At 53.6% G+C, this 24,240-nt stretch overlaps 1 protein-coding gene across 1 annotated transcript; it reads left to right on the forward strand.

Annotated features, from left to right (window-relative positions):
- Positions 1 to 6,584: 6,584 nt before the first annotated feature.
- Positions 6,585 to 22,241, forward strand: Dmkn (dermokine). The gene is made up of 19 exons (XM_055594671.1): positions 6,585 to 6,962; positions 7,215 to 7,385; positions 7,478 to 7,534; positions 7,750 to 7,800; positions 7,954 to 8,079; positions 8,818 to 8,862; positions 9,423 to 9,563; positions 9,745 to 9,795; positions 13,207 to 13,266; positions 13,408 to 13,455; positions 13,832 to 13,879; positions 17,224 to 17,280; positions 17,731 to 17,775; positions 19,202 to 19,252; positions 19,362 to 19,412; positions 19,675 to 19,743; positions 21,069 to 21,095; positions 21,206 to 21,253; positions 21,937 to 22,241. The coding sequence occupies exons 1-18, from the start codon at positions 6,585 to 6,587 to the stop codon at positions 21,251 to 21,253; spliced, it is 1,524 nt and encodes a 507-aa protein (XP_055450646.1). The 3' UTR covers positions 21,937 to 22,241.
- The last annotated feature ends 1,999 nt before the right edge of the window (positions 22,242 to 24,240 follow it).

Genomic DNA, 24,240 nt, shown 5'->3' on the forward strand with positions numbered 1-24,240 from the left:
TTCTTTCATTCTTTCTTCCTCTCCTCCCTTCTCTTCTTCCCTCCTTCCCTCCTTCCTTCCTTCCTTCCTTCCTTCCTTCCTTCCTTCCTTCCTTTCTCTCTCTCTCTCTCTCTCTCTCTCTCTTCCGTCCTTCCTTTCTTTCCTTCGCACTGACTGTTTCTTAAGCACACTTTCTCACCCAGTTTGCTTGCACAGTAGCCGTGAGGGTACCTACTCATAGGCGACTCTTGCCTGGGAGAGGGTGTGATTTGCTGCCCTCTGCTGGCATGTTCCTAGCCTCCCAGTGTCCCTAAGCTGTTTCCTCCTCATGCTTAGGGACACAGCTGCCTTGGCCACGCCCCCAACTTGATAATTAGGCCCCAGTGACCATTCTCTCTCATGACACCCCAATCTTGTCCTTCATGGTGCCACCTGTGGCAATTTGTAATTATACCAAAAATGTTTCTTGTTCTACACTCATCCCCCCCTAACCCTACCTCCCATGGAGCTCAGCGGTGAGGTCAAGTCCAGACCCAAATGTCTGACACATGAGCTAACCCGGGGCCAGGCATTGGAATGAGAGTAAGGGAGAAACACTCTGCTGGGAAGGGTGGATCCCGGCCAAAGAGCAATGACATCGAGGAAGGGCCAGTTTCTGCAAATGCCCAAGAACAGGGTGAGGAATTTGGGTGGGACCTCACTGCTCACCACCACCTCTCATGGGTCCTTCCTGGGCTTGTGCTAAGCACTTTACAGATATGATTCATCATGTCCTCATAAGCACCCCGAGGCAGGCACCCTCATTATCCTCCTCACACATGATGGATGGAGAAGAGGAGTTGCCTAAGGCCTTCCAGCTAGTCATGGCTACCTGAGAGGTGGCCTGCCTTCCTGTGACCTGCAGCATGCTGAGATGGTGCTTTAGAACAGGGCTTCTTCATAAACACGTTTCTGACCTGGCCCTTTAAGGACAAGTGTGTGTGTGTGTGTGTGTGTGTGTGTGTGTGTGTGTGTGTGTGCACGCGTGTGCGTGTACCTACAGCTAGAAGCCAGGGTGTGGGTGCACCTGCCTGGCACCATGGCAGTAGGGATTATAGAGCTAATCTTCTTACCTTAGCTCTCATCTCCAGATGAGATCTCTGTGAGAGAAGCAGGGACAGAGTAGAGAGAGGGGGAGGGGAGGCCATGGTGGGGTGAGGGATGAAGGCCAAACATCATAAGTTTGAGGCTAGCCTGTATTACATACTGAGTTCCAGGCCAGCCTCGACTATGTTACAATACCATGTCTCAAAATACAAAATTAAAGCCGGTGAGATGGTTCCGAAGGTAGAGTCTTGTTGCCAAATTTGACTGCCTAAAACCATTCCCCAGGGCCCACATGGTGGAAGGAGAGAAACAAAAGCCCCCAAAGTGTCGTCTGATCTCTTCGTGTACACACACACACACACACACACACACACGCTCATGCACACTCCCTCTCACATACACTCACAAACACACTCACACACATAGACACACAATTACACATACACACACATGCAATCACATACCCACACCACACACTACATGCTTTAAAACAAGTAAGTCAAAACAAAAATTACAAAATTATCAAGAACAGTAACGATGACCAAGGAAACACCCCAGCATGTCAGCAATCCTGCCGCTAGCAGGAGACCTCTGGGCCCGCGGTGACGCACCGTCTAAGCCCTTCCTGTGTTGGCCACAGCCTAGGCTCACACCTGTCTTTACAGAAGAGAAGGATCCGGAGGGCTCCGGGACAGGAACAGGATGTGGCAGTCCCGAGCTGAGACCAGGAACCCACAGTATGGAGTGGGGGATGGTCTGCCAGCCTCCCCCTTTGCCCTCAGGCCTCCCCTGTGGTCTCTGGGCACTCCCCACCCCAGAGGGCTCCCTAAAGCAGCTCAGTCAGCAGCTGCCCCCAGAGCCAAAGCCCTCACAACAATCCCCCAATCCCTACAGTCTTTTGCCCTTTCTAACATCACCTTCCCCATTCTCTGCCTGCTCAAGCCACAGTGCTCCTTCAGAAGAGTAAGCAGGCTCCTGCCCCAGGGAGGACAGACAGACCCTGCTGTCCGTCTGCTTGAAGACCCTGCATGCTGTCATGGTTTCTTTTCGTCCTGTAGGCATCAGCCTACCAGCTAATCCAAAAGAAGTCTCCTTGAATACAGTCAGTGCTGAAAACCAGCCTTGTAGCCCCTCCCCCAAGGCAGCTTTCTTTACGTGTCTGACGCCGCTTGACAGGTTTCGGTCCGTGAAGTAGTAAAGGGGAGACAGAGTCTAAAGCAGAGACGCAGTCGGGAGGCTAAGTGCAAGAACAAGGCTGCAGGCTGCTGCTGCAGGACAAGTCAGATCCGACCACACTTAACTTTGATGACCCATTAACCCATGATCAAAAAGAAAAAGTTTGTTAGGCCGGAGAGACGGCTCACGGGTTAGGAGGTTCAGTTCCCAGCACCCACACAGTGGCTCACAACTATCTGCAAGTAAGTTCCAAGGAGATTTGACTCCCTCTTCTGGCCAGCACACGGTACACAGGCAAAATACTCATACACGTAAAACGATAACATATGACTTTATTTATTTGTTTATGTGTGATATGTATGTGTGTATGCATGTATGTTCACACACACGTGTGTGTGTTATTAACATGCAGAGTCTCAGGTGTGGGTGCCCGCCTTCCGCCCTGCCTGAGACAATTTCTTAGTTTGCAGATGTGTCCTCTAAGCTGGCTGGCACAAGAGCTTCCGGGCATTCCTGGGATCCGAACACATGTGTTCGTGCTTGCATGGCAAGTGCTTTATCCACTGAGCCACCCTCCCAACCCAACTAAGACTTTTAAAAATCTTTATTTCTTTCTTTAAATTTATGTGTACAGGCGTTTGTCTGCGCCCCGTGTGCATGCAATGTCCTTGGGGGCCAGCATGGGGCGTCAGATCCAACAGAACTGGAGTTACAGAGGGCTGTGAGCTGCTGTGTGGGTGTTGGGGAGCCATCTTTCCAGCCACCCTCACCTTTTGAGATGGGGGTTGCACAGGCTGGTCTTGAACTTGGGATCCTTCTGCCTCAGTGGCCTGAGTGATGGGGCCACAGGCATGCACCAGCATGCCTGGCTCATTAAATTATCAAAAATACTTTGAAATTTTCATACATGTATGTACTGTATGAACTGATGACATGATTGCTCCGTGGTATGGTTAAGGGGGAAAGTTTTGATTGTAGGAGAGATAGATAGATAGATAGATAGATAGATAGATAGATAGATAGAACAGCCGGAGGTCTTGGAAGAGTCCAGATGAGATCTCTGTGAGAGAAGCAGGGACAGAGTAGAGAGAGGGGGAGGGGAGAGATGGTGGGGTGAGGGATGAAGGCCAAAGGAAAGCGCACTCTCCTTTGGAAGCCAATAGCTGCCAAGAGCTCCTCAGCTAGGGGCGTGGTCTCGGGAGTCCTTTCCCATTCATGCTGGAGTTTTGACTCCCTTTGTGCTGTGCAGATCTTACGCAGGCAAACCACAGCGGCTGCGAGTCCACGTGTCCAACAATCACGTCATGTCCAGCAGCCAGCACCTCACAGCTCCCCTGACTCCCACCCTCCAGCTGTTAGAGTCTTTGCACCCATTCTCCTGCGGTGTTTCCTGAGCCTCAGACTGTGGGAAGTTGATACAGACGGTCCATCCCCGGCTGAGCCCCCTCGGTCACTTATTCCCAGCTCGTTGACCGGCGACGAGTCTGTATTAACCCCTACCCACTGCAGAAAGGAACTTCTCCTACCAAGGTTGAGAGTGTCATGAATCCATGAGGATAAACATAAAGCCTAAGTAGTCTGCTCAGTGAATCAGCACCAGTAAGTCTCCCTCTAGGGCCTGCGGTTTCTCGAGCTCTTGACCAGGTTTACAGCATCATACATGACCTCCCTCCCGTGAAGCAGACCTCGGACCCAACCAGGGACTGGTTACTCTCCTAACCGTCGTGCCACCATCACCTAAGTGGGTGTAACTCTCCTGGCAGTGTGGTGCGACATCATGCAGGCCCCAACACTGGGCCAGCCATTTTCTCTTCCAGCAGTCCGAGCAGCAGCTTCCAACACGAGGACAGGCACGCAGCAGGGAGAGAGTTCCCTGATCAGTTTGAGCCTGATTTCTTAATGTTCTGTAACCAAAGCATGCTGGCACCACAGAGTCCAGAGGAGGGCACTGGTTCCCCCGGAGCTGGAGTTAAAGGCAGTTGTGAGCTGCCGGATGTGGGCGCGGGGACCGTACTGAGGTCCTCTGGAGGAACAGCACTCTTACCTACTGATCACCTCCCCAGCTAACTTTCCTTTATAACAAAGAAGACCCAGGAACTGCAGCCAGCTACAAAACAATGCTATTGTTTGCTTTTATCTGTATTGTCCTGGTAATTTTTACCTAGGACAGATGATCTTCGTTTCTTTTATTTATTATTATTATTTTGTATCTCTGGGTGTGCACGCACCACTGTGGAAGGCAGAAGACAACTTTCTAACCCCCATGTGACATCAGGTGGTCAGCCTTGGCGACGAACGCCTTCCCCTGCTGAGCCACCTTGCCAACCCCCCAAAATATTTTCTTAGAATATCCTTTGTTATTGGTGTATGTTTGCAATAGGGTCTTGCTGTGTAGCCTCGGCTGGCCTTGAACTAGTGATTCTCCTGACTCAACTTTTCAGCGCGGGGACGTTTGCCAGCAAACGTTAGGCTCTTGTAACAGTCTGAAGTAAGAAAGTAAGCTGGCATACAGAAAGTGAGCATTGATGGACCAGGCAGGTGAGGCCTGGCCAGGGGAACCATGAAGCGAGTGTTCTGTCCTGAGCTCCTCCTCCATCCAACCTCTGAGTGGGGTCAGATGACCCTCTGGCACTCATTCTGGGGGCCCAGATTTCCTCCTGCACCCCTTCCTCCTACATAGCTCCCAAGGAAAAAAAAACCAAGATTAGTTCTACCTAGACAAGCAAGGGTTGGTGTGACACGCTGAAGTGACAGACGGGGCTTAGCAGCTTGGGCTCTGTCAGAGGCAGGTCTGGACTTGGCTCCTGGTTCAACTATAGGCCCTCTGTGTTCTCTGAGGGTAATAAAAAGAGCCATCTTTCAGGGTTAGATGATTCTGACCATGTGGAAGCCAGCACAGAAATCTGGGCACATAGGAGGCCTTTGACAAACAAGCTGGGATTGTTATTAGTAGGAGTGGGATGATGGTTATTAGTATTAATGATTATTATTAAAACAGCAGCAATGGAGCAGCACGGAGGTGGGAGAGAGGGACAGCCAGGGATGGTGTTGATATACACAGAAGTCTTGACTGTTACAAGCCGGGGCGCAGATGCCGGGGTGGGGAGAGACTGACTGACAGACATTGAGAAAGGCGGATGGAAACTGGCCCCTCCTAACCAGTGATACAGGATGGTTCCAAGTGGGAGGACCCGGGGCCCCTGGGAACCCGAGAAGCAGTCACACTTGTCGGGCAGGGATGAGACTGGGGAGGATGCCTGGGTTCCCCCACTGGAGCCGTGGCCGGGGGTGAAGGCCGCGAGTGCAGGGGATGGTCTTGGGCCGATCCCTCCTTCCTTGCCAGGGCTGCCCTGGCCCCTGGGGAAGGCTGCGGGTGGTGAGCAAGCAGCACAGTGGCTGTGAGCTCTTACACACACACTCATACCCCTCTGTGGCGCAGGTAAACAGGATGGGCGTCTGGGTCAGCTTCTCCCTTCCTTGGTCTTTCCCGCCTACTCTTCCCCTGCGGGTGGCTGGCCCGCCCAGTTCCCGGGCTCCTCGCCCAGGGCCCCTGAGCGCTCTGTGACAGCTGCCCAAACCCTTCCTCCAGGGCCACTCACAGAAGTGTGTCATTCCTTCAACATGGGGGTCCCCAGGCCCTCGGAACGGAACTTAATGGCAGCCCCAGAGTTCTCAGTGTCTCCTGGGCTGTGGAAGCATGCAAGGAGGGGCACCTGCAGGGAAGCCTGGGGAGCAGGGAAAGGTCACCTCTCCCTGTCTTCACGGCCCTAGCATGCTGGTTTAGCTGGGATGGCTTTTCTCTCCTTATACCCTTGGGGGTCTCACCTGCTTGTGACCCCTGTTTCCTAAGTACCCCCACCCTGCCGCCTCCAGACCTATCAACACCTATCTCCTCGGATGCTCCTGTCCCCACCCTGCGCCCCAAATTCCTGCGGTTAGGCAACTGGAACACTTTTGCATCCATCTCATCCTATTCTTTCCCCTCCCTTCCTGGCGGCCAGCTCTCTCTCTCTCTCTCTCTCTCTCTCTCTCTCTCTCTGTTTCAACACAGGCTCTCATTCACAATTAAGATTCATTACCCTATCGGTGGTGGCCAGGCCCTGAGTCACTGGAGGAGGGGCTTTAGGCTGCCCAGCCCTCTTACCTTCTCCCAACCTACAGTATAAGGGGTAGTGGCAAGAAGGAAGGCTCTGGAAAGCAGGGGAGTCTGGGAACGGAGAGGGAAGGCTGTGGGTCCTGAGGGAGGCAGACTAAGGAAACAGAGGAAGAAAGGCAGGAGGTCCCATAGCCCAGAAGAAGAGAGAAGGAAACGATCCTCAGGGGAGAGAGGGAGCTGGGCAGAGATGAAGCTACAGGGCTCCCTGGCCTGTCTCCTGCTGGCCCTAAGTCTGGGTAGCGGGGCAGCCAGCCCACTGCAGAGTGGAGCAGAGGGCAAAGGGGCAGGTGCCTTACAAGGAGTGGGAGATGCCATTAGCCACGGAGTTGGAGAGGCTGTAGGCCAAGGGGCTAAAGAGGCAGCCAGCTCAGGAATCCAGGATGCCCTCGGTCAGGGGCACGGAGAGGAAGGTGGCTTTGCTTTGAGGGGGGCCAGGGGAGATGCTTTCGACCACAGGCTCGGGGAAGCGGCACGGTCTCTGGGGAACGCTGGAAATGAGGTTGGCAGGCAGGCTGAGGATGTCATTCGACGAGGGATAGATGCTGCCCACAACTCTGGCTCTTGGGTGAGTGGCTGGGAAGCTGGGTGTGCAGAGCGCAGCTGGGGATGGCTGCGTCGAGGGTCAAAGTGTGAACGGATGGTTCCTGGGCGGCTGTCTGGAACATTTTCTTTCGTTGCCCTGAGTTTTCTCTCTACTGAGTGGCCTCCCTCTCCCTCCCCCTTCTCCTTCCCCTCCTCCTCTCTCTGATGGTGCTGGTTCCCTCTCTCATGAATGTCAGGGATAGGCCCATTAAGGATGGGAGTATTGTCCTTGCAGGGGACATCTGGAGGCCATGGCATGTTTGGCTCTCAAGGTGGAAGACAGGGAAATCCTGGTGCTCAGGGGACTCCCTGGGCCTCAGAAGGCAACTATGGAACCAACTCTCTGGGTGGCTCTGCGGGTCAAGGAGGCAATGGCGGGTCATTCAGCTATGAAACCAATGGCCAGGTAAAGTCACCACCCAGACCCATGTCCCAACCCTGTCCTCCCCACCCCTCCTTATCTTCTGGATCCTAAACTCAGTTTCACCCTCCCTGCAGGGCGCTGTGGCTCAGCCTGGCTACGGCTCAGTGAGAGGCAGCAACCCAGACTCAGGGGTAAGATAGAGGGGTGTCTGGGTGCATGGGACAGAACAGAGAAGGGATGAGGAGGAACAGAAGAGGCGGTGGGAAGGGATGAAGGTCGAGGGCCAGGGGAAGAGGGAGGGAAATGGGGAGGGGCGAGGAAGCCAAGAGACAAGCAACAGAGAAGCCTGATCTACAGAGGTGGCATTGACCTCTCTGCCCTCGTGGGGTCCCCCTTCCATCCACAGTGTACCAACCCGCCACCATCTGGCTCCCGCGAAAGCTCCAGCAGCTCTGGGGTAAGAGGGGGCGTGGCCTGTGGTTCAGCTCTGGGAAGGCGGGGATACACTGCTTTCTAGGGGCCTGCTGAGGCTAACAGGACCCTGTAAGGGGCCGAGGAAGACGGTGGTGGGGCCCTATGCTTAGTCATTGCTCTGTTCTCCCTGCCTCAGGGAGACGGCAGCGGCGGTGACCACGGTGGCAGCAGCGGTGGCGGTAGTCATGGCCAGGGCAGTAGCGGCCACGGGAGCAGCAGCAGCGGCCAAGGCCACAGTGGCAGCAGCAGTTCTGGGTCCCGGGTAAGTTTCTTTATTGGGGTGCCGGGGACCAAGGCTCTGAGGTTTCCCTTAATGCTGTCACAGCCCTAGAGTGGATGGCTTCTGTGACGGTGGTCTCCCGGGACTCCTCCAGCCTCCAGCCCCCACCCTCCCAGCCCTGATTACGGGGCTCCTCATACAGGGGCACTGCCTGCGTCCCTTCCTGTGCTCCCTGCCATGGTGAGAAAGTCCCTGCTCGGGTCCAACCTTTACTGCTTGCTGAGCAGAGCTGAGGGTGAGGGGAGGGAAGAGGACACGGAGGAAATACTGTACTCTCCAGCGCCTGGAAAGCTGAGGCCGGAGGATTGCTGAGTTTGAGGCCAGCCAGGGCTACATAGCTCTATCACAAAGCAAACCAGAAACCCCCTGCTTGTTCTGGATGCTTCCAGGAGAACAGGGGAGGGTCGCCCCCCTTGGAGACTTAAGGATAGCTGCAGCGTGGATAACGTGGTGCATGGGGGAGCCAGGAGGGGTCATCTTAGAGAGGAGCTCCGAGAGAGGGTGTCCAAGGGCTCTTCCGCCCATTGGTAGAAAGTGCTCCGGGAATCCTAGTTCCCTGGGGGTGGAGTCTAGGTCAGCCATGGCTATGTGATGTGTCCAAGGTTATACTGGGTTACATGAGAACCTGTCTCAAAAACAAAACAAAACACCAACTAGATAAAGCTAATTGCAGGCGGCTTTATGTGCCCGAGGCTGAGACGACCCTCTCTCCCCATTCAGGACAGAGAAACGGCTAATTTTGACGAAGGCTATTCAGTCTCCAGGGTAAGGACCCAGGGTCTCCTCTTCCTTTTTTTTTTTTTTTTTTTTTTGTAAGAGAGGGTGTGCAAAGAAGGGCTGGGATGGAGCAAGCCCAGCCTGTTCCCGAGTGGCAGCTTATTTAATTTTTTAAAATGGGGTGTATATGTTCATATAGGTATGTCCTAATGAGTGCAGGGTCCCTTGGAGGCCGGACGGGTGGGTCCCCTGAGACTGGACCTACAGGCTGTTTTGAGCATCCTAACATAAGTCCTGACAGCTTAACACAGGTCCTCTGGAAGAGTGTGTGCTCTTAAACTCTGAGCTATTTCTTCAGCCCCAGTGGCAGCTTTTTATAGGGGTGTGTGTGTGTGTGTAAGAGAGAGAGAGAGAGCCAACAGCCCAGACTCCCCACTGTATATTTCCAAACCCTGGGCCATACCTGGCCTTTTTTTTTTTTTTAACTAAAGTTTACTAAAGTTGTCTCTAGCAACCTGTTGGCCAAAGATGGGGAAAGAACGGAGGCTAGGAGCTCCTGGGCCCTTTGCATATGCTTTAGAGACATTACCTGGATTCTTTTCTTGCAGGGAAGTGGCAGTGGCGGAGACAGAGAAGGAAGCAGCAGCGGCGGCAGCAGCGACAGAGGAAACAGCGGCGGTGGCAGCGGTGGCAGAGGAGGAAGTAGCGGAGGAAGTAGCAGCGGAAGTGGCGGTATCGACAGACCTGAGGTGAGTGGCCAGGGACTGTGTGTGCACACAGATGCTGGCAGAGTGGTCAGGGATGGGGCTGAAGATGAAGGCACTGCTCTCTCCCCTCTCTCCCAAGAGGAGATGATTACAGCGCTTTCATAAGGGGCCAGGAGTGCAGAGCAGCAGACTGAGGAGAAAAAAAAAAATCTTTCCCCCACAGTGTAACAACCCAGGGAATGATGTCCGAGTGGCCGGAGGATCTGGGAGTCAGGTGAGAGACACACTCACAGACACAGGGGCAGCCTGGCATCGCTGTGCCCGTGCTGTGGCCCCAGGAGCCCTGCCTGCTGGACCTCCTTACTCATGCCCACCCCCACCTAACCCTGGGAGGGAACCCAAACTTGACTAGGAAGGACCAGAGACCCCTAAAATCCCAAGTCTCCAAAGTTACAGTGGACAGCAGGATGGCATTCCTTCATTCCTGCTGCTCTTGTGTGTGTGCGCTTTCGAGAGTGTGTACGAGCTAGGCAACCGAGCCACACCCCAGCCCCTCACTGGGGGCCTCTAGGCAAGTGCTCTGCCACTGAGCAGCCATGTCACCCCCCTCAACTCTTCCCCTCCCCCACCCCAGCTCCTCAATGCTGGATTAGAGGCAAATGTTCTTTCTATCCTGGAACTTAACTCTTCCTTCATCCCTTTCTTTAGACAACGTGTCACCAACAGGGTCAGTCTAGGCTATTCTGAAAAGCCACAGCACTGCTCAGCCTCAGAAGTGCTGGGATTACAGGCACAGGTCGCCAAGCCCAGCTTTTCTTTAGAGTTTATCTTGAGACAGGGTCTCGCTAAGTACCTCGGGCTAGCCTCCAACTCCTTACAGAGCCCTAACAGGCCTTGAACTTGGAGGCAAACTCATTTGCACTATGCTTTGCTCTATACCCAGATGAGGTCGTGAGGATTCCATGTGTAAACCAGTCCGGTCTTATTTATTTCTGAGGTAGGCTTTCACCGTAGCCCAGGCTAGCCCACACTCGAGGCTTGAGAGCCAGAGTTATAGGTAGGCACTGCTGTGCCCGCCGTCAGTATTTCATCAACCCATTTTAGAGACAGTCATTTCAAATGCCCCGTCCTTGGCCAGCGCCCAGGATCCAGGGAGGGCTAGCCGAGGAGTGGCGCACGCACACACCTTCCCAGCTGCTCTGGAAATCTGGGTGCCAGGGTCAGCACCCACAGTGACGAGGGCTGAGTAAGTGGGCCACTCCTGTCCACACCTAGAGGTCTTGTGCAAAGTGCAGGTTGAGCCTGCACATCTGGGGTGGGGCTGGAATTCGGAGTTTCTCACCAGATCCCTGGAGGTGCTGAGGCTGCTGGGCTGGGCCCTGGTGGCACAGCAGGGGTCACTGGGCTAGGAACAAGACAAGACTGGGAGAAGTCAGAGGAGAGGGGGGCCGCAGAGCAGAGGCAGCAGCTCTCTGACAAACTGGCAATTAAGGTGCTCACTGTTATGGGTGCTTCGGTTTAAAGAGCAAGTCTTTCACCTTGTTAATTCTTGTAGTGTATTTATTTGTTTGTTTGTTTGTTTGTTTATTTATTATCTGTAAATCAGCTTTAGGAACACAGGGAGTCAGCTGGGCTTCATGGCACATGTCTTTAGACCCAGCACTTGGAAGGCAGACACAGGCAGGTCTCTGAGTTCCAGGCCAGCCTGGTCTACAGAGTGAGTTCCAGGACAACCAAAGCCACACAGAGAAACCCTGTCTTGAAAAACAAAACAAAACAAAACCCTCAAAAAGGAGAAAAAGAACATAGCGCCTCAACGTTTTTTGGTCTCTATCTTTTTTTTTTTTTTTTGTGTTGTACTTGAATAGGGAACAGGGAGGTTCTTGAGGTTCGGGGGGAGGAAGGGATACCAGGGCATGGGGGGGGGGATAGCAGGCTGGAGAGTAGACACTCAACTTGCAGAATACAGTAGTCACTAGTCTTCAACAGGGCAAGTGTCCCCACATCCTGGCCAGGCCTGCTGGTGGCTCTGGGAATGAGACGGATTCAGGAGCTGGCCAGGCAGCATGCCCTGTGCCACCAGGGACCCACTAGCTGACACTCCCTTCCCGCCCAGTGCAGAGACCAGCTCACCTGGAGTTTCTAGTCTGCGTCGCTTTAGCGCGGCAGCCTGGCCAGGGGAGGATTCTGATGGCTTAGTGGCAACAGCGCTTCGCGCTGGGTTCTGGAGAAATGCATATTAATTAACAGATGGTGGTGCATTCATGAGCGTAAGTGAGCAGTCACAGGTGACGTAAGACCTGGTGGGAAGCGATTCCACACTCTCTTATCTATCCCTTTTCCCCTCTGTCCTGCCTTCTCCTCCCCGCTGACTTCTGCTTTTTATGTCTCCCTAGGAAAGTAGAGAAAACAGCCGTCTCCTTGGGGGCTCCCATGACTACCAGGTGAGTCAAGGGACAGCCTTGGTGGCTTCCAGAAAGGATGCTGGAGAGTGGGATGGAGTGCCAAGAGACAAAAACACGTATTTTTTTTCATAAGCTGTTCGTACAAACTGCTGACTACCAAAAACCCAAGATGGCGGCGGGGATCTCCCTCCCCTCCTCTGCCATTTGCTTCCCTCTCTCCTTCCGTCTGGAATCAGAGCCGTACTGATGGCAAGTGGGAAACCAGACAAAAGTAACACAAGAAGATATTCTAAAAGCAAGACTTGTAATCCCAGTTACTGGGGAGGACGAGGCAGGAGGGTCTGGAATTCAAGGACTGCCTGGTCTATAGAGTGTGTTCAAGACCAGCCTGGACAAGTTAGAGAGATCTTTTAAAAGTAAAAGAGAACAGGGGCATGGCTCAGTGGTAGAGCCCCTGCCTAGAATCCCCCAGTGAGGGGCTGGGGTGTGGCTCAGTGGTGGAGCCCCTGCTCAACATAGGTGAGGTAGGTCCAATTCCAAGTAATGCCCTCCCCAAACAGATCAAGGGAATTTGCATACATGCATATGTATGCATATACGCATACACATACACAGATGTACATTCAAATGTGCTTAATAAGTATAGAGAAGTGGGAAGTTGTTGAACTTTTGGGTATAAAGATGGGGGTTAAATGTCAAGTCTGCCATTCATCATCTACGTATTTTTCAAGCAAGTCAATTGACCCTCTGACTCTGAGGACCCCGGCCTGCTCGCCTTTCCTAGCTCCTGTAGACTTTTCTGTACTATCATGAAAGCAAGGCGATGCGGGGCCCATGTAGGCAGACAGAGGCTGATACTCCCTGCTGGCCCCTGCTGGTAAAATGAAGTCACCTCAAAGAAGTCTCATGGCAAGCTAAGGCGTGGTACCTGGCACACGGCGGGACCCCACGTTAACACTGCTCTCCGTGGTGGGGTGGGGCAGAAGAAAGTCGGGGCAAGAGCGTGAATGTGGCAGGCAGGCATGAAGCAGATCTGTCCTCAGGGACACAGGAGGACTGCGGCAAGCTTGAAGAAAGCCTGGGCTTTCTTGGAGAGCGTGTGTCTCGAGAGATTAGGTCAGCTATGGGGTTAAGTCACATGCAGACGTGGGAGAGAGAAGAGCAAAGGTCACAGAGAGGAGAGAGCAGAGGTGGACATGGGTGGGCCTGGGGTAGAAGACAGGCGAGGGTGCGGTGGTGAACGGGAGCCTTGAACATAAATCTTCCCTTCCCCTACCCAGGAGCATGGGTCTAGCGGAGACAGCGGTCAAAACGAAGCTGTCAGTGAACTCAAGAGTGTGGTGAGTCGGGGACGCCCTCTACCTTGGGCTGGACTAGGGTCTCAGGTGTACTTTCTCCCTTTCCTGCCCGATGCCAACATCTCCCTCTTGCTCACAAAGTAGACACTCCTAACCTCCTGTCATTTCTCATCCATTCCTTAGAACTACGATGCACCATCCCTGCCCTTCGACTTGGACGGTTTCTGGGAGGTGAGTTCTGTGAACTTGTTTGACTCACCTTTGGAGAGGCCATCACACTTCCTCAGCCCCAACATCTCCAGGGAAAGCCACAGCCTCGTCTTGGAAGTTTTGTAAAGTTTTAGTTTATGTAGTTGAGTGCGTGTCCCTGGTGCCAGCAGAGGCCAGAAGGGGGCGTCAGAGCTCTTGGAACTGGAGTTAGAGATGTTGTGAACCATCACGTGGGTGCTTGGGGTAGAACTCAGGTCTTCTAGAACAGCATCTGGTGCTCTTAACCACTTAGCCATCTCTCCAGGCCAGCTCTTGACCCCTTCTGTCCTAAAACAAAACAAAAGCAAACATTTTTTTCATGATCGGGTTTGGACATTGTTTTTTGTCTCCTCTGCAGAATTTAAAAGCCAAGTTGCGTTTCATTAACTGGGATGCCATCAACAAGGTAAGGGCCAGAAGGCAATGCCAGAAGGTCCTCTGATCTGAGAGCAGAGGACCGAGAGAGGACAGCTAGACAGCTTCATGATGAGGCAGGGGTACAGTAATGAGAGCTACTAAAAAGGTGTTTAGGCAAATGCTCAAACAAAATGAGTCCATGAGTGGGAAGCCGATGGAGACCTGGAAAGAGAGGGTAAATTCAGAAAATATTAGATGGAGCAGAGGGGATGGATGTCTTTAATATCCCAGGTGAACCCTCAACCTCGGTCCAGTCTCTCCTTTAGACCTGCCAGGATGCTGGCTTGTCATTCTGGCAATTTCGGAAGAAAAGGCAGTAAGATTAGCAAATTCAAAACCACCCTGAACTACAGAATGAGTTTTAGCCTGCTTGGGCAAATTAAGGAAATGATATCTCAAAATTAAAACCTATCAGTGAATGCTTGAGTTGAAATCAGTGGTAGAGCCTCTGCCTAGAATCCCCCAATGAGGGGCTGGGGATGTGGCTCAGTGGTAGAGCCTTTGCCTAGAATCCCCCAGTGAGGGGCTGGGGGTTTGGATCAATGGTAGAGCTACTGCCTAGAATCCCCCAGTGAGGGGCTGAGGTGTGGCTCAGTGGTAGAGCTGCTCACCTAGCACTAATGAAACTCTGGGTTCAATCCCCAGCTCTACACAAAAGGGATCAGGCAGACTGAACGGTCCTTGGGAATTCACTGAATGAGGAGTTACATGGACCTACAAACTCAGAAGACTGACAAACTCAGAGAGACAAGGAAAACAGGCAGGGGGAGCTGCTTAGTACCAGACGGGGGACAGGTCTTGGGAGAGACCCTGCTCACGTGCAGTCTTCACAGCTAGGGCAGTGAAACCCTTTCTCTTTCTCCCTGCTCCACCCTTCCCTTTCACAGTAAATGCCCCTGGTCAGAACGGTTCGACATCATGATAGTTTGGTAAGAAATGAGAAGATGCAGGGCAAAGAAAAAAAATATCCAAGGTCCTCAGGAAGAAACCATGACTGTGGGTGACAGATGTGCCTGTTTGGGCCATTTTTGTTTGTTCGTTTTTGAGGCAAGGTTTTCCTCTGTAGCCTTGGCTGTCCTGGACTTGTTTTGTAGACTGGCTGGCCTCAAATTCACAGAGATCTGCCTGTCTCTGCCTCCGTGAGTTCCGGGAAAGGCATGCACCACCGAGCCCAGCTTAGTGACATTCTTTTAAAAAGCAAAGTTGGAGTTTATTTTTACTTTAAAAAGAAGTGTGTGTGTGTGTGTGTGTGTGTGTGTGTGTGTGTGTTATCAGTCTCTTGTGTGTTGGGAGGTGGTACCCGTGGAGGCCAGAAGAGGCCATTAGATCCCTTGGTATTGGCGGTACAGGCAGTTTTGAGCTGCCTGATGTGGGTGCTGGAATCTGAACTCTGTCCTCTTCAATATCAACAACTACTCTTAAACACTGAGATGTCTTCCCAGCCCTATTTGTAGTTTAAAAAATTATTTTTTTCAGTGCTTGGGCTTGAACCTAGAGCCACAAGAGAGCCAAACAAAGTGCTGTACCCCTGAGCCACACCCCAGCCCCTCACTGGAGGAGTCTAGGCAGGGGCTCCACCACTGAGCCATACCCCAGCCCCTCACTGGGGGATTCTAGGCAGGGGCTCTACCACTGAGCTATCCCCCTAGCATTCTTTTACTTTTTACTTTGAGACAGGGATTCACTAAGTTGTCAAGGTAGTCCTTGAACTCAGTATCCTCCTGAGTAGCTGGGAGGAGAGGCCTGAGGCACCAGGCTCAAGAAACATGTTTTGGTTTTTTTTTTTGTTTGTTTGTTGTTGTTGTTTTTAAAGAAAAGACAGCAGACACCCAAGAGATGGGGCTGGCCTTCTTGAGAGTCACCAAGACACATTTCAAAAAAGAGCATGAGTTACTTGCCAAAATTTAAAAATTGGCACTTAATAATTTAGGTGCCTGGCTTGCCTTGAACGATCTGGCACCCTGGACCCCCTTTTCACTTTGTGCTGTGGTTCCTCATTCCCCCACAGTTCCTCTGACTCTGTCCATCAAGCATTCCTGCCACTGGACTAGCCTCTTTGAGCTGCTAAAATTTTAATCCTCATCCTAAGACATTCCAAAGATTTGGGGTCTTTATGGGAAAGCAGGTGGTGATGAGAGGGGGACAGAATTGCCCAAACATCAGGAAGGTCTCTTTGACCTCTGAGGGACGAGGCAAGGCATTGGAGATGGTGGTTTCCGAGCAGCAATTTGTTTCTGGTTTAAATGAACAAAATACATTTTGTTTTCCTTATGTACTTTATTATTTAACTTTGAGATGGAGCCTCCCGATGTAGCTCAGGTTAGTCTTGAATTCACTAGGAAGCCCAGGTTTACCTCAAGCCTTAGAGTCCCCTGCCTCAGGCTCCTGAATGCTCGGATTCCAGGCATGCACCACCATGCTTGGATGAGCGCTGTTTTTCAAGAAACCAGCTTCTGGTGGGGTGAGCCTCCTTGCTGTAGTCCTTGGGGGACTAAGGATTCTATGAGGCCAGGACAGAGACTGGAACTGCACCAAGGGCCCACACACACGGCCAAGCATCTTTGCTCATCTGGGAATGCTAGCTAGGTGGGATTCACAGCAACTGGCCTTCCAGCAGGTCAGTCTGGGAGAAAGGAGTAGGTGGAGCTGGGCAGGAGAGGGCACTCAGCTCCAGTCTTTCCAAGCAGAAGGGGGATGAGGGAGCTGAGCCCTTCAGCCAGTGGGGGGAGTGAGGGGAAAGGTTCTAGCCTGGGCTGGGACATACGGTTTGTGTGGAGAGATGACAGTGTCTCCCAAAAGATCCATGCAGATTTTGAGAGCGGGGTTAACTGCCAGCCCACCCCTGCCCACTGCTCTCCAGAGTCCCACTCCTCTAGCTTCCTCTTAGAACCTACTTCTCTGCTCAGGACAAGGGGTGCTCTGACAAACCCTGACCTCCAGATGAGGAGCTGTGCACCACCCTCCCCTCACCCCTAGCTCACACCCCCTCCCCCGGAAATAAACCACAGCTACCTGACACTGTGGTTTCTGGGCCTTTGCCTCCACTGCTGTCCTGGGAGGAGGGAGGCGGGGGTGTGTGCTGGGGACTGTGGTAGCCCTGAGTCCTGAGGGGTTTGCGACACTTGTGCCAAGGAGAGGCACTGGGAGAACGGGGAACTGGGCGTGGCAGCCACAGGGCGCAGACATCTAGCCCGGCTCTCGTTTCCAGGTTCCAGTGTCCATGAGGATTCCCGTCATCCCTTTCACGCACGAGTTACAGGGCATCTCTGAAGGCTGCAGGCAGACAGCAGTGGCGGGCTCCCTGCTAACCTGTCCCCCATCTTTTGTTCACAGGGCCGCCTCCAGCCTCCCAGCACTCGAGCCTTACTTTACTTCCGAAGACTTTGGGAGGTGAGAAAGCTCTCGCCTTTTCAGAGACCCAGGGGTTCTGGCCATCACGTCCTGAGTCTCCCTCTTGCCCCTCTTTTCAGTTGTTATCTTACGTTTCTGAGACAGGATCTCGCTATGTGGGCCTAGCCGGGCTTTAAAACTGCTGGCTAGCCCTGGCTGGCCTTCAGTTCACCGTGTAGCGCAGGCTAGCTTGTGTCCTCTTGCCTTGGCCCTCTGAATGCAGATTCTGGACGTGTGCCGCCAGGGCTGACGACGCGCTCCATCTTTGAGATAGGACTTGTCCTTATATTTTATCCCCGGCACTATCTCAAACTCAAGCGCCCTCAGTTTCCCATATGCTCACCTTCACCCAACCCCAAGCCACACCTGGCCCTTCCTAAAGGCCCCTGGCACCTTGCCCGGTGTGCTGTCATTTCCTACCCTCTGAGTCCTGGCACCTTCTCCTTCCAGAATTTCAAACGCAGCACCCCTTTCTTCAACTGGAAACAGATCGAGGTAAGGGGTTGGGCAGAACCTGTCATTTTGGGGTTGGCAGCCCTTGAGGGATGGCTTGCCGACCTTCTTCCTGCCCCTGGTGAGGGAGGACGCCTTCCCTTCCCACTCTCCCTGGTTTATGCAACCCTGAGCAGGGTGGAGTGGGAGTGAGAGAGGGAAGCTATGAGTCACTGAGAGAGTAGGGTGGGAGGGCCTTCCTAGGATAAAATCCCAGGGCAGGAGGCTCGGGCGCTCACTGTGCCAGAGCAAGAACCATGAAGGCAGCCACAGTCTGTGGTCTGCTGCTTATCCTTCTGGGCGTGGCCTGGCGCGGAGACAGCCACAGCTGGGTGGGTACCGAGGGAAAGTGGGTGGAGTGGGGGGGGGGGCACAAAATGGGGACGACAAGTGATGACAAAGGGGTCCGGGGAGGAAAGCCGAGAGGAATCAGAAGGAGAAAGGTAAGTTCGGGCAGGTGCAGAGGGCTAGGTAGCTGGGTCTCGGGGAGGAGGATGATCAGGTCCACTGGGTCACTCAGAAAGCCAACCCTCAGTGTTGCGTGGCTAGTGGCCTTCGGGAGCAAGAACTGAGGCAAGCTGTCTGAGTTCCTCTAGCACACATGTAGAACCAGGGTTACTACAGGTTTTTTTTTTTTTTTCAAGAAAAATTAGAAATCTGATTTTAAATCATTTGCAACTATTAAAAAAAAAAAAAGGACAACCAAAAGAAAAGTATTTAAAGGTCTGTGAGTGGCCAGTTTGTGACCTCAGTGTCAGAGCCAGTGGTGGGGCTAAGACTCAGGGTCAGGAGACTGGAGATGTGGCTCAGTGGTAGAGCCCCTGCCTAGAATCCCCCAGTGAGGGGCTGGGGGTGTGGCTCAGTGGTAGGGCCCCTGCCTAGGGTGGGTTTGATCCCTGTCTCCTCTGTCAGATGGATAGGACCTGTGAGGTATGCGCTGCAGATGCTTTAAATGTTTCCTCGCCTGTCTTCCCTTCCATGAGAACCTAATCACTAAGCTCCAAAGCACGTCATGGAGAACAGTCTCAGTACAGTAGGACTGACTGAGAGGCCTACAGGGAGGCCATCAGGGGCTGGCACAGGCACACGGCTGGCCGGGGCGGAGGGACCCGTGTGGATTCGTCTCCTTTGTCATTCTAGTACTGTGTCCACTCGGAGCTGCCAACCCTGCAGCGTGTGTGGAGGTGGTACTCTTGCCCCACTGGGTCCTCCACTGTTGCTCTCCAATCCTGAGTGTGGAAATCCGTGTCCTAGATCTATCTGGGCCATCGGCACCCTCCAGCCCTACCGGGCTTACCTGGGACCATTAGGGGGTAGGGTAGAATAGGCAGAGCCCAAAGAGGAGGTAGAGCTCAAAGTGCAATGTCTGGGCTTCGGGAGGCTTGGCAAGGCCTGGAGGACACTGACAGGGGCTTCCGGCTCCTTTTAGGGCTCGGATGTGGCGTCGCTGCAGAAGAGGGCAGGGGGCGCCTCCGATCAGGTGAGTTTCTTGTCCCTAGGCTCCCTGGAGGGGACTGGGTCTCTCTCTCCCTGCCCCCTTCTCCAGGCTGGCTAATCCGACATCCTCTCCTTTCCCTCCCATCTGATAGTTTTCACAGCCTGAGGCAGCAAGACAAGAGGTGTCCGCCGTCACAGCCAAGGTAAGATCTCCTCCCCTGACCGCCTGACTTAAATGCCACCTTTCTTCTCGGTCTCCCCGTCCTCCCCTCCCGTGTCACATTTGAGGAAGGACCAGATGGGGTGGGCTCCAGTTGGGGTAACAAGAAAGAGAGCCCGTGTTACAAGGAGGGGACACAGCACGGCTTCTAAGAAACTGGCTGTCCGGGCAAAGAAGTGGCTATTACACAATAAAACGCCATCTTCCCTTCTCCTCTGCACCCCCATGGCCTTCTGTTCCCACAGAACTACCACAACAGCCCACAGGAGAATCCTACTTACAACTGGCAATACTATGCCAAGACCACCCCCAAGGTGAGTTCTGAAAGGCTTTGTTCTCTCTGGGCTCTGCTTGGCGCGGGGAGAGGCTTGTGTCCTTCCTCCACCATACTGCTTTGTAACGGGGACCACAGTGGGCGACCCCACCACCACCTCCCCACCCGGAGCAGGTCCAGGGCAGGTTCGGGAGAGAAGCCTGCTCAACAGACGCGTGGAGGTGACCAGTTTACACCTGTTCACCAACCACGCAGGCTCGCCTGGGGATGCTCGCTCTTGCCCCTTGTGGGGCCGCAGCTGGGGTGGAGGATAGCAGCCCAGCCCAGCCCAGAAGCTAAGCACAGAGACGCTTGGTTGGTGGGAAACTGAACGCTTCACGCTTCAGAGGAAATTAAAAAGGGGGGGGGGGATTGGGAGGTCTGTTTTGCGTAGTTGCAGACAAGGCCGTCTTAGGGGTCCGTGAGATGGCTCTGCAGGTAAAGGCCACTGCTGCTAGGCCTCGCTGCCTGAGACGGATCCCCTGCACACGCATGGTGGAAGGGGAGAGCTGACCACTCCTGTCTACTCCACGCTGTCCTCTGACCTCCACGTGTGCGCCGTGGCCCAAATACAGAGATATACAGAATAGGTTTAAAACCAGCCAGCCGGCAAATAAGTAAGCAAGGTGATTTAATACCAGAGTGAATATGTCATATGGCAATCAGGCTGACAAAGAAAAGCCAGGCCAGGGACTCCCTCCCGATCCTCGGAACAGCGACGCCCTGGCGAAAGAACGCTCTTCGAAGATAAGAGAAAGCACAGGCAGGCGGCCAAAAGCCTGGCTTCTTAGCCACTTGTGGTGGAATTGGGATGGTGGCTGAGGCAGGAGGACCATAAGTTCAGGGACTGCCTGGGCTACAATTCACCTCTAGCTTGGGCAACTTACTGTCTTAACATATGAAGACTGAGGGCGTGGCTGAGTGGCGTGAGGTGCTTAGCATGTGTGAGGCTCTGTGCTCCGCTGCTCCACGCCACAAAAGCAAAGGCGAAAGGAATGAATGAAATGAGGAAGTATGGATGAGGAGGAGACACCGATCAAGGAGATGCCGCCATAGGCTTTACCTGGCCGCTACGTACAGCTGACCTCCATCCAGCCCACGGGCAGGACAGCTCTTCTCTTCTCCCGCTCCTCCCTTGTGTTGTGTTTGGGGGACCATATTCAATATCTTGCTGGGTAAAATGTGTGCTCTGGAGGGGAAATCACGGACTGATGGTCCTTGCTGATAATGATGGCTTACCATGGGGGCCCTTGGGGAGCCTGAGGCCAAGGTAGAGCCTAGAAAAGTCTGCCATAAGAGTCACCTCTCTTGATCTTCTCTTTCCAGGGAGGAGTCGTACCTTCCTCGTCCTCGGTGAGTATAGGGGATTGAGAGGGTGCAGCCTGCAGGGACCAAGGCTGCTGGGGGAGGTGGCAAACTCTCGACGTCCCGATGTCCGCTCAGCCATTCCCCTTGCCTTGCAGGCTTCCCGGGCACAACCCGGCCTGCTGAAGTGGATGAAGTTTTGGTAGGTAAGTGTTGAAGTGGGCCACACAGGGCTGAATGCCAGGAGCAGAAGTAGCCACCTCTTGGGCAGGCTGGGAGCTGGGCATGTCCTTGGACCTCAGCGAGTGGCCGAGAAGTCTGGTTTCCTCGGGGTGGATCCTGAGGTGGGATGAGGAGCAGCATCCTCTTTGTGGGGTGTGGAGAAAAGACTCCTGAGAAAACGGCCCAGGACACGTGGGGCTGTCTATGAGCAAGGGAATGCTGGCTGGAGGGTTGAAGAGAGAGAACTATGAAGGAACAGAACCAATGGGAAGGCTGGCCTGCAGTACTTGCGGTTAGGCGAGCCTTCCGGGAGGCAGCGGTTCAGGTGAAGTAAGGCCCTGGAAGGCAGCTCTGCTTTTTTTGTCCACATTTTGGTTGGTATTGTTAAGGCAGGGTCTTTTTTTGTGTAGCTCAGGTGGCCTAATGAGCCCGCCTCAGCCTCCCAGGTGCATACCATCATGCCTGGCCTGGAAAGTGGTTACTGAGGCCACAAAATGCGTTTTATGTAGGCGTAAAAGTGAGAGAAGCGAAGGTGGCTGAGGAAGGGACCCAGCTAAGGAGCCACTGGCGCCAGGAATCTTTATGAAAGGGTTCGTTTTCAGTTGATGTAGGAGTGGCTGTCTTCTGTCATTCATTTTTCTCCTGCTTTTCCCCACCCTTCTTCTAGAAGATTCGTTCTAGTCACTGCCGACTCTCCAAGAACGCAGGGCTTCAGGGAGCTTGGCTGTACTTACCCACAGTCCTCTCTGCTGCGGCAGACCTATGTGGGCGTTGTCATCTCGCATCAGCTCACCCGGGGACCTGGTTTATCTGTCCTCATCCTCCCCACTCCGCTGTGGTGTCCCGGAGACGAATCAGCGTCCTAGGATAACCGGCCAGTTTCTTCACCTTCTTCCCTTTGTGACCGGAAGTCCCCGTAACAATGCTGCAGGGGCTTCCTACTTTCGAATAAATAAAACAAGGCTCTTTGTTTCCCCAAGACTCTCACGATTTGTTATTCTTTAATACGGCTCTGCTGACCCTGGTGCAGGGGAGTGGAAAGATGGGTTCTGGCTGAGAACCTTTCACCTGAGCGTGGGATGAGATGTGGTCGGCTGGAGAGAGATGAGACCTGGGCTCAGTTGGGTTTGGGTGACACGGGATGAGAGCTAGCTGATGGCTTCGTGCAAGGTTCTCCCTCTGCAAAACCGCCTCTGGGATGCAAAGTAAATAACCTGTAATTGATATAAAAGATGAAAAGAAAAATTAATTCAAAAAAAAAGAAAACTGCCTGTTTTCAGCAGTTGCTCTGTTGTGCTTTCAGGGCATCAAAAACAGGCAGTTGGGAGTCCGGAGGCTGTTCAAAACGACAGATCAGTTTTGCAGTGGGGACGCACAGGGACCGGGCGGGACAGAGCGGCCAGGAGAATACACCTGGACATGCTGTACACTCCTGGTGGGCTGGGGACCAGCAGAGGGTGGCAGTGTTTAGGAAGCTGCGAAGTGGAGGGGGAGCCAAAGCCATGAATGACCTTGCCGTGTAACCCCTGCTGTGACGCAGGCTGAGGAGCCCCTGGGACAGGGCCAGAAAGTTCCTGTTTTATGGAACTGGTACAGGGTGCCCCAGTGTGGGGCCCCTTGTCACTGTCCTCCCGCCCCCGAAATCCCCGCTGGAGGGGGGCAGGAAGTAAAGGCAAGGCAGGAAAACCCTGACAATCGAGTGAGTGCCGGTGCCGTTTGCAAGTTGGCTAAGCGCTTGGCAGCCATCCTTGGCGTGGGGCACAGGCCTCAAGTAAGCTGTGAATCAGTGAGAGAAACCTGGCCCCAAGCCGACTCGGGAAAGGCACCTGATCAAGCCTACGTCTTCCGAGAGTAGATTATGGTCTACTCCTCCCACTTCATTTGGTTCTTACGTTTGAGGCTCCGGATTGCTCATCTACTCGACAGTACGGAGGACCTTGCAGTACCCCGCCACAGCCACATGGGGGCAGGCGAGAAGGCTGTCCCGGGGAGAAGCCCTGGTCCCCCTGGTGACGATGCTTCCTGCTGTGTGAACGTGTACCGAGGAACTCGGATCAAGACGGCTCCAGACCCTTACGGGATGTCTGGGTTTGTGGGGCCCTCCAACAGCGGGCAGCGGTGCCTTACTCCTGGCTAACCCCGAGTTTTCCCTGGAGCCTCGGAAGTCCCAACGTTCAAGCTTTCCATTAGCCCTAGGCTGGGTAGCCTATTCCCTCAAGGTCAAGGGTCTGGCGGGAAGGCACTCAGGTGATGGGGTGTTGATAGCTCTTCTCTCCCATCCCGACCTTTCTCCGCGCCGAGTTGCCCATGCCTGCTCTGTAGCACAGGCTTTGCACTAATCCTCCTGCCTCAGGCACCAGCTCAATCTCTCCCCGCCCCAGGTCTCAGTTCACAGGCCCCTCCCTAGCTCATCCTTTCCTTCCCAGCACCTGGTACCATCTCCTGCGCTTGTTTATTTACTTATTTATTTATTTTGGTGGCTCTCCGCCCCCCTCCACAGGAGCGGCCGCCTTGTCTTCCCAACACCAACAAGAAATATTTATAGATTACCCAATGGGAGGAGGGCTTGGAAGTTCAGTGTTGGAGGGGGGACGGATCAGGAAGTCTTCCTGGGAGAAGCTTTAGGCAAACAACCTCCAGAGTGGGAGGAGGGCCTCCGAGTGTGGTAATACTGCTCACTGGCATTGGGGGAGGGGGAGCGTTCTTCCCTGAGTTCTGACTGATTGTCCGAACCCTCTCCTGAGACCTCAGGCTCCCTTCTCTCTGCAGCGATCCCTCATCCGTCCCCAGAGTACCCCCACCAGTATCTGGTGTCCATTCCTTTAATCACTCAACCCCAATAGCCGCGAAGCTGGCTTCTGCCACGATGTAGCAATCAGGGCTGGGCCTCACCTCCTACCCACATTCAAGTTCTGTCACATTTGGGGTGGGGTGGGGGCAGGTGGTGAAAAAAAAAAAACAAAACCACAGA

This window comes from Psammomys obesus, unplaced genomic scaffold (assembly GCF_907164565.1).
Source record: "Psammomys obesus unplaced genomic scaffold, mPsaObe1.curated_primary_1811, whole genome shotgun sequence".
Lineage (NCBI taxonomy): Eukaryota > Metazoa > Chordata > Mammalia > Rodentia > Muridae > Psammomys > Psammomys obesus.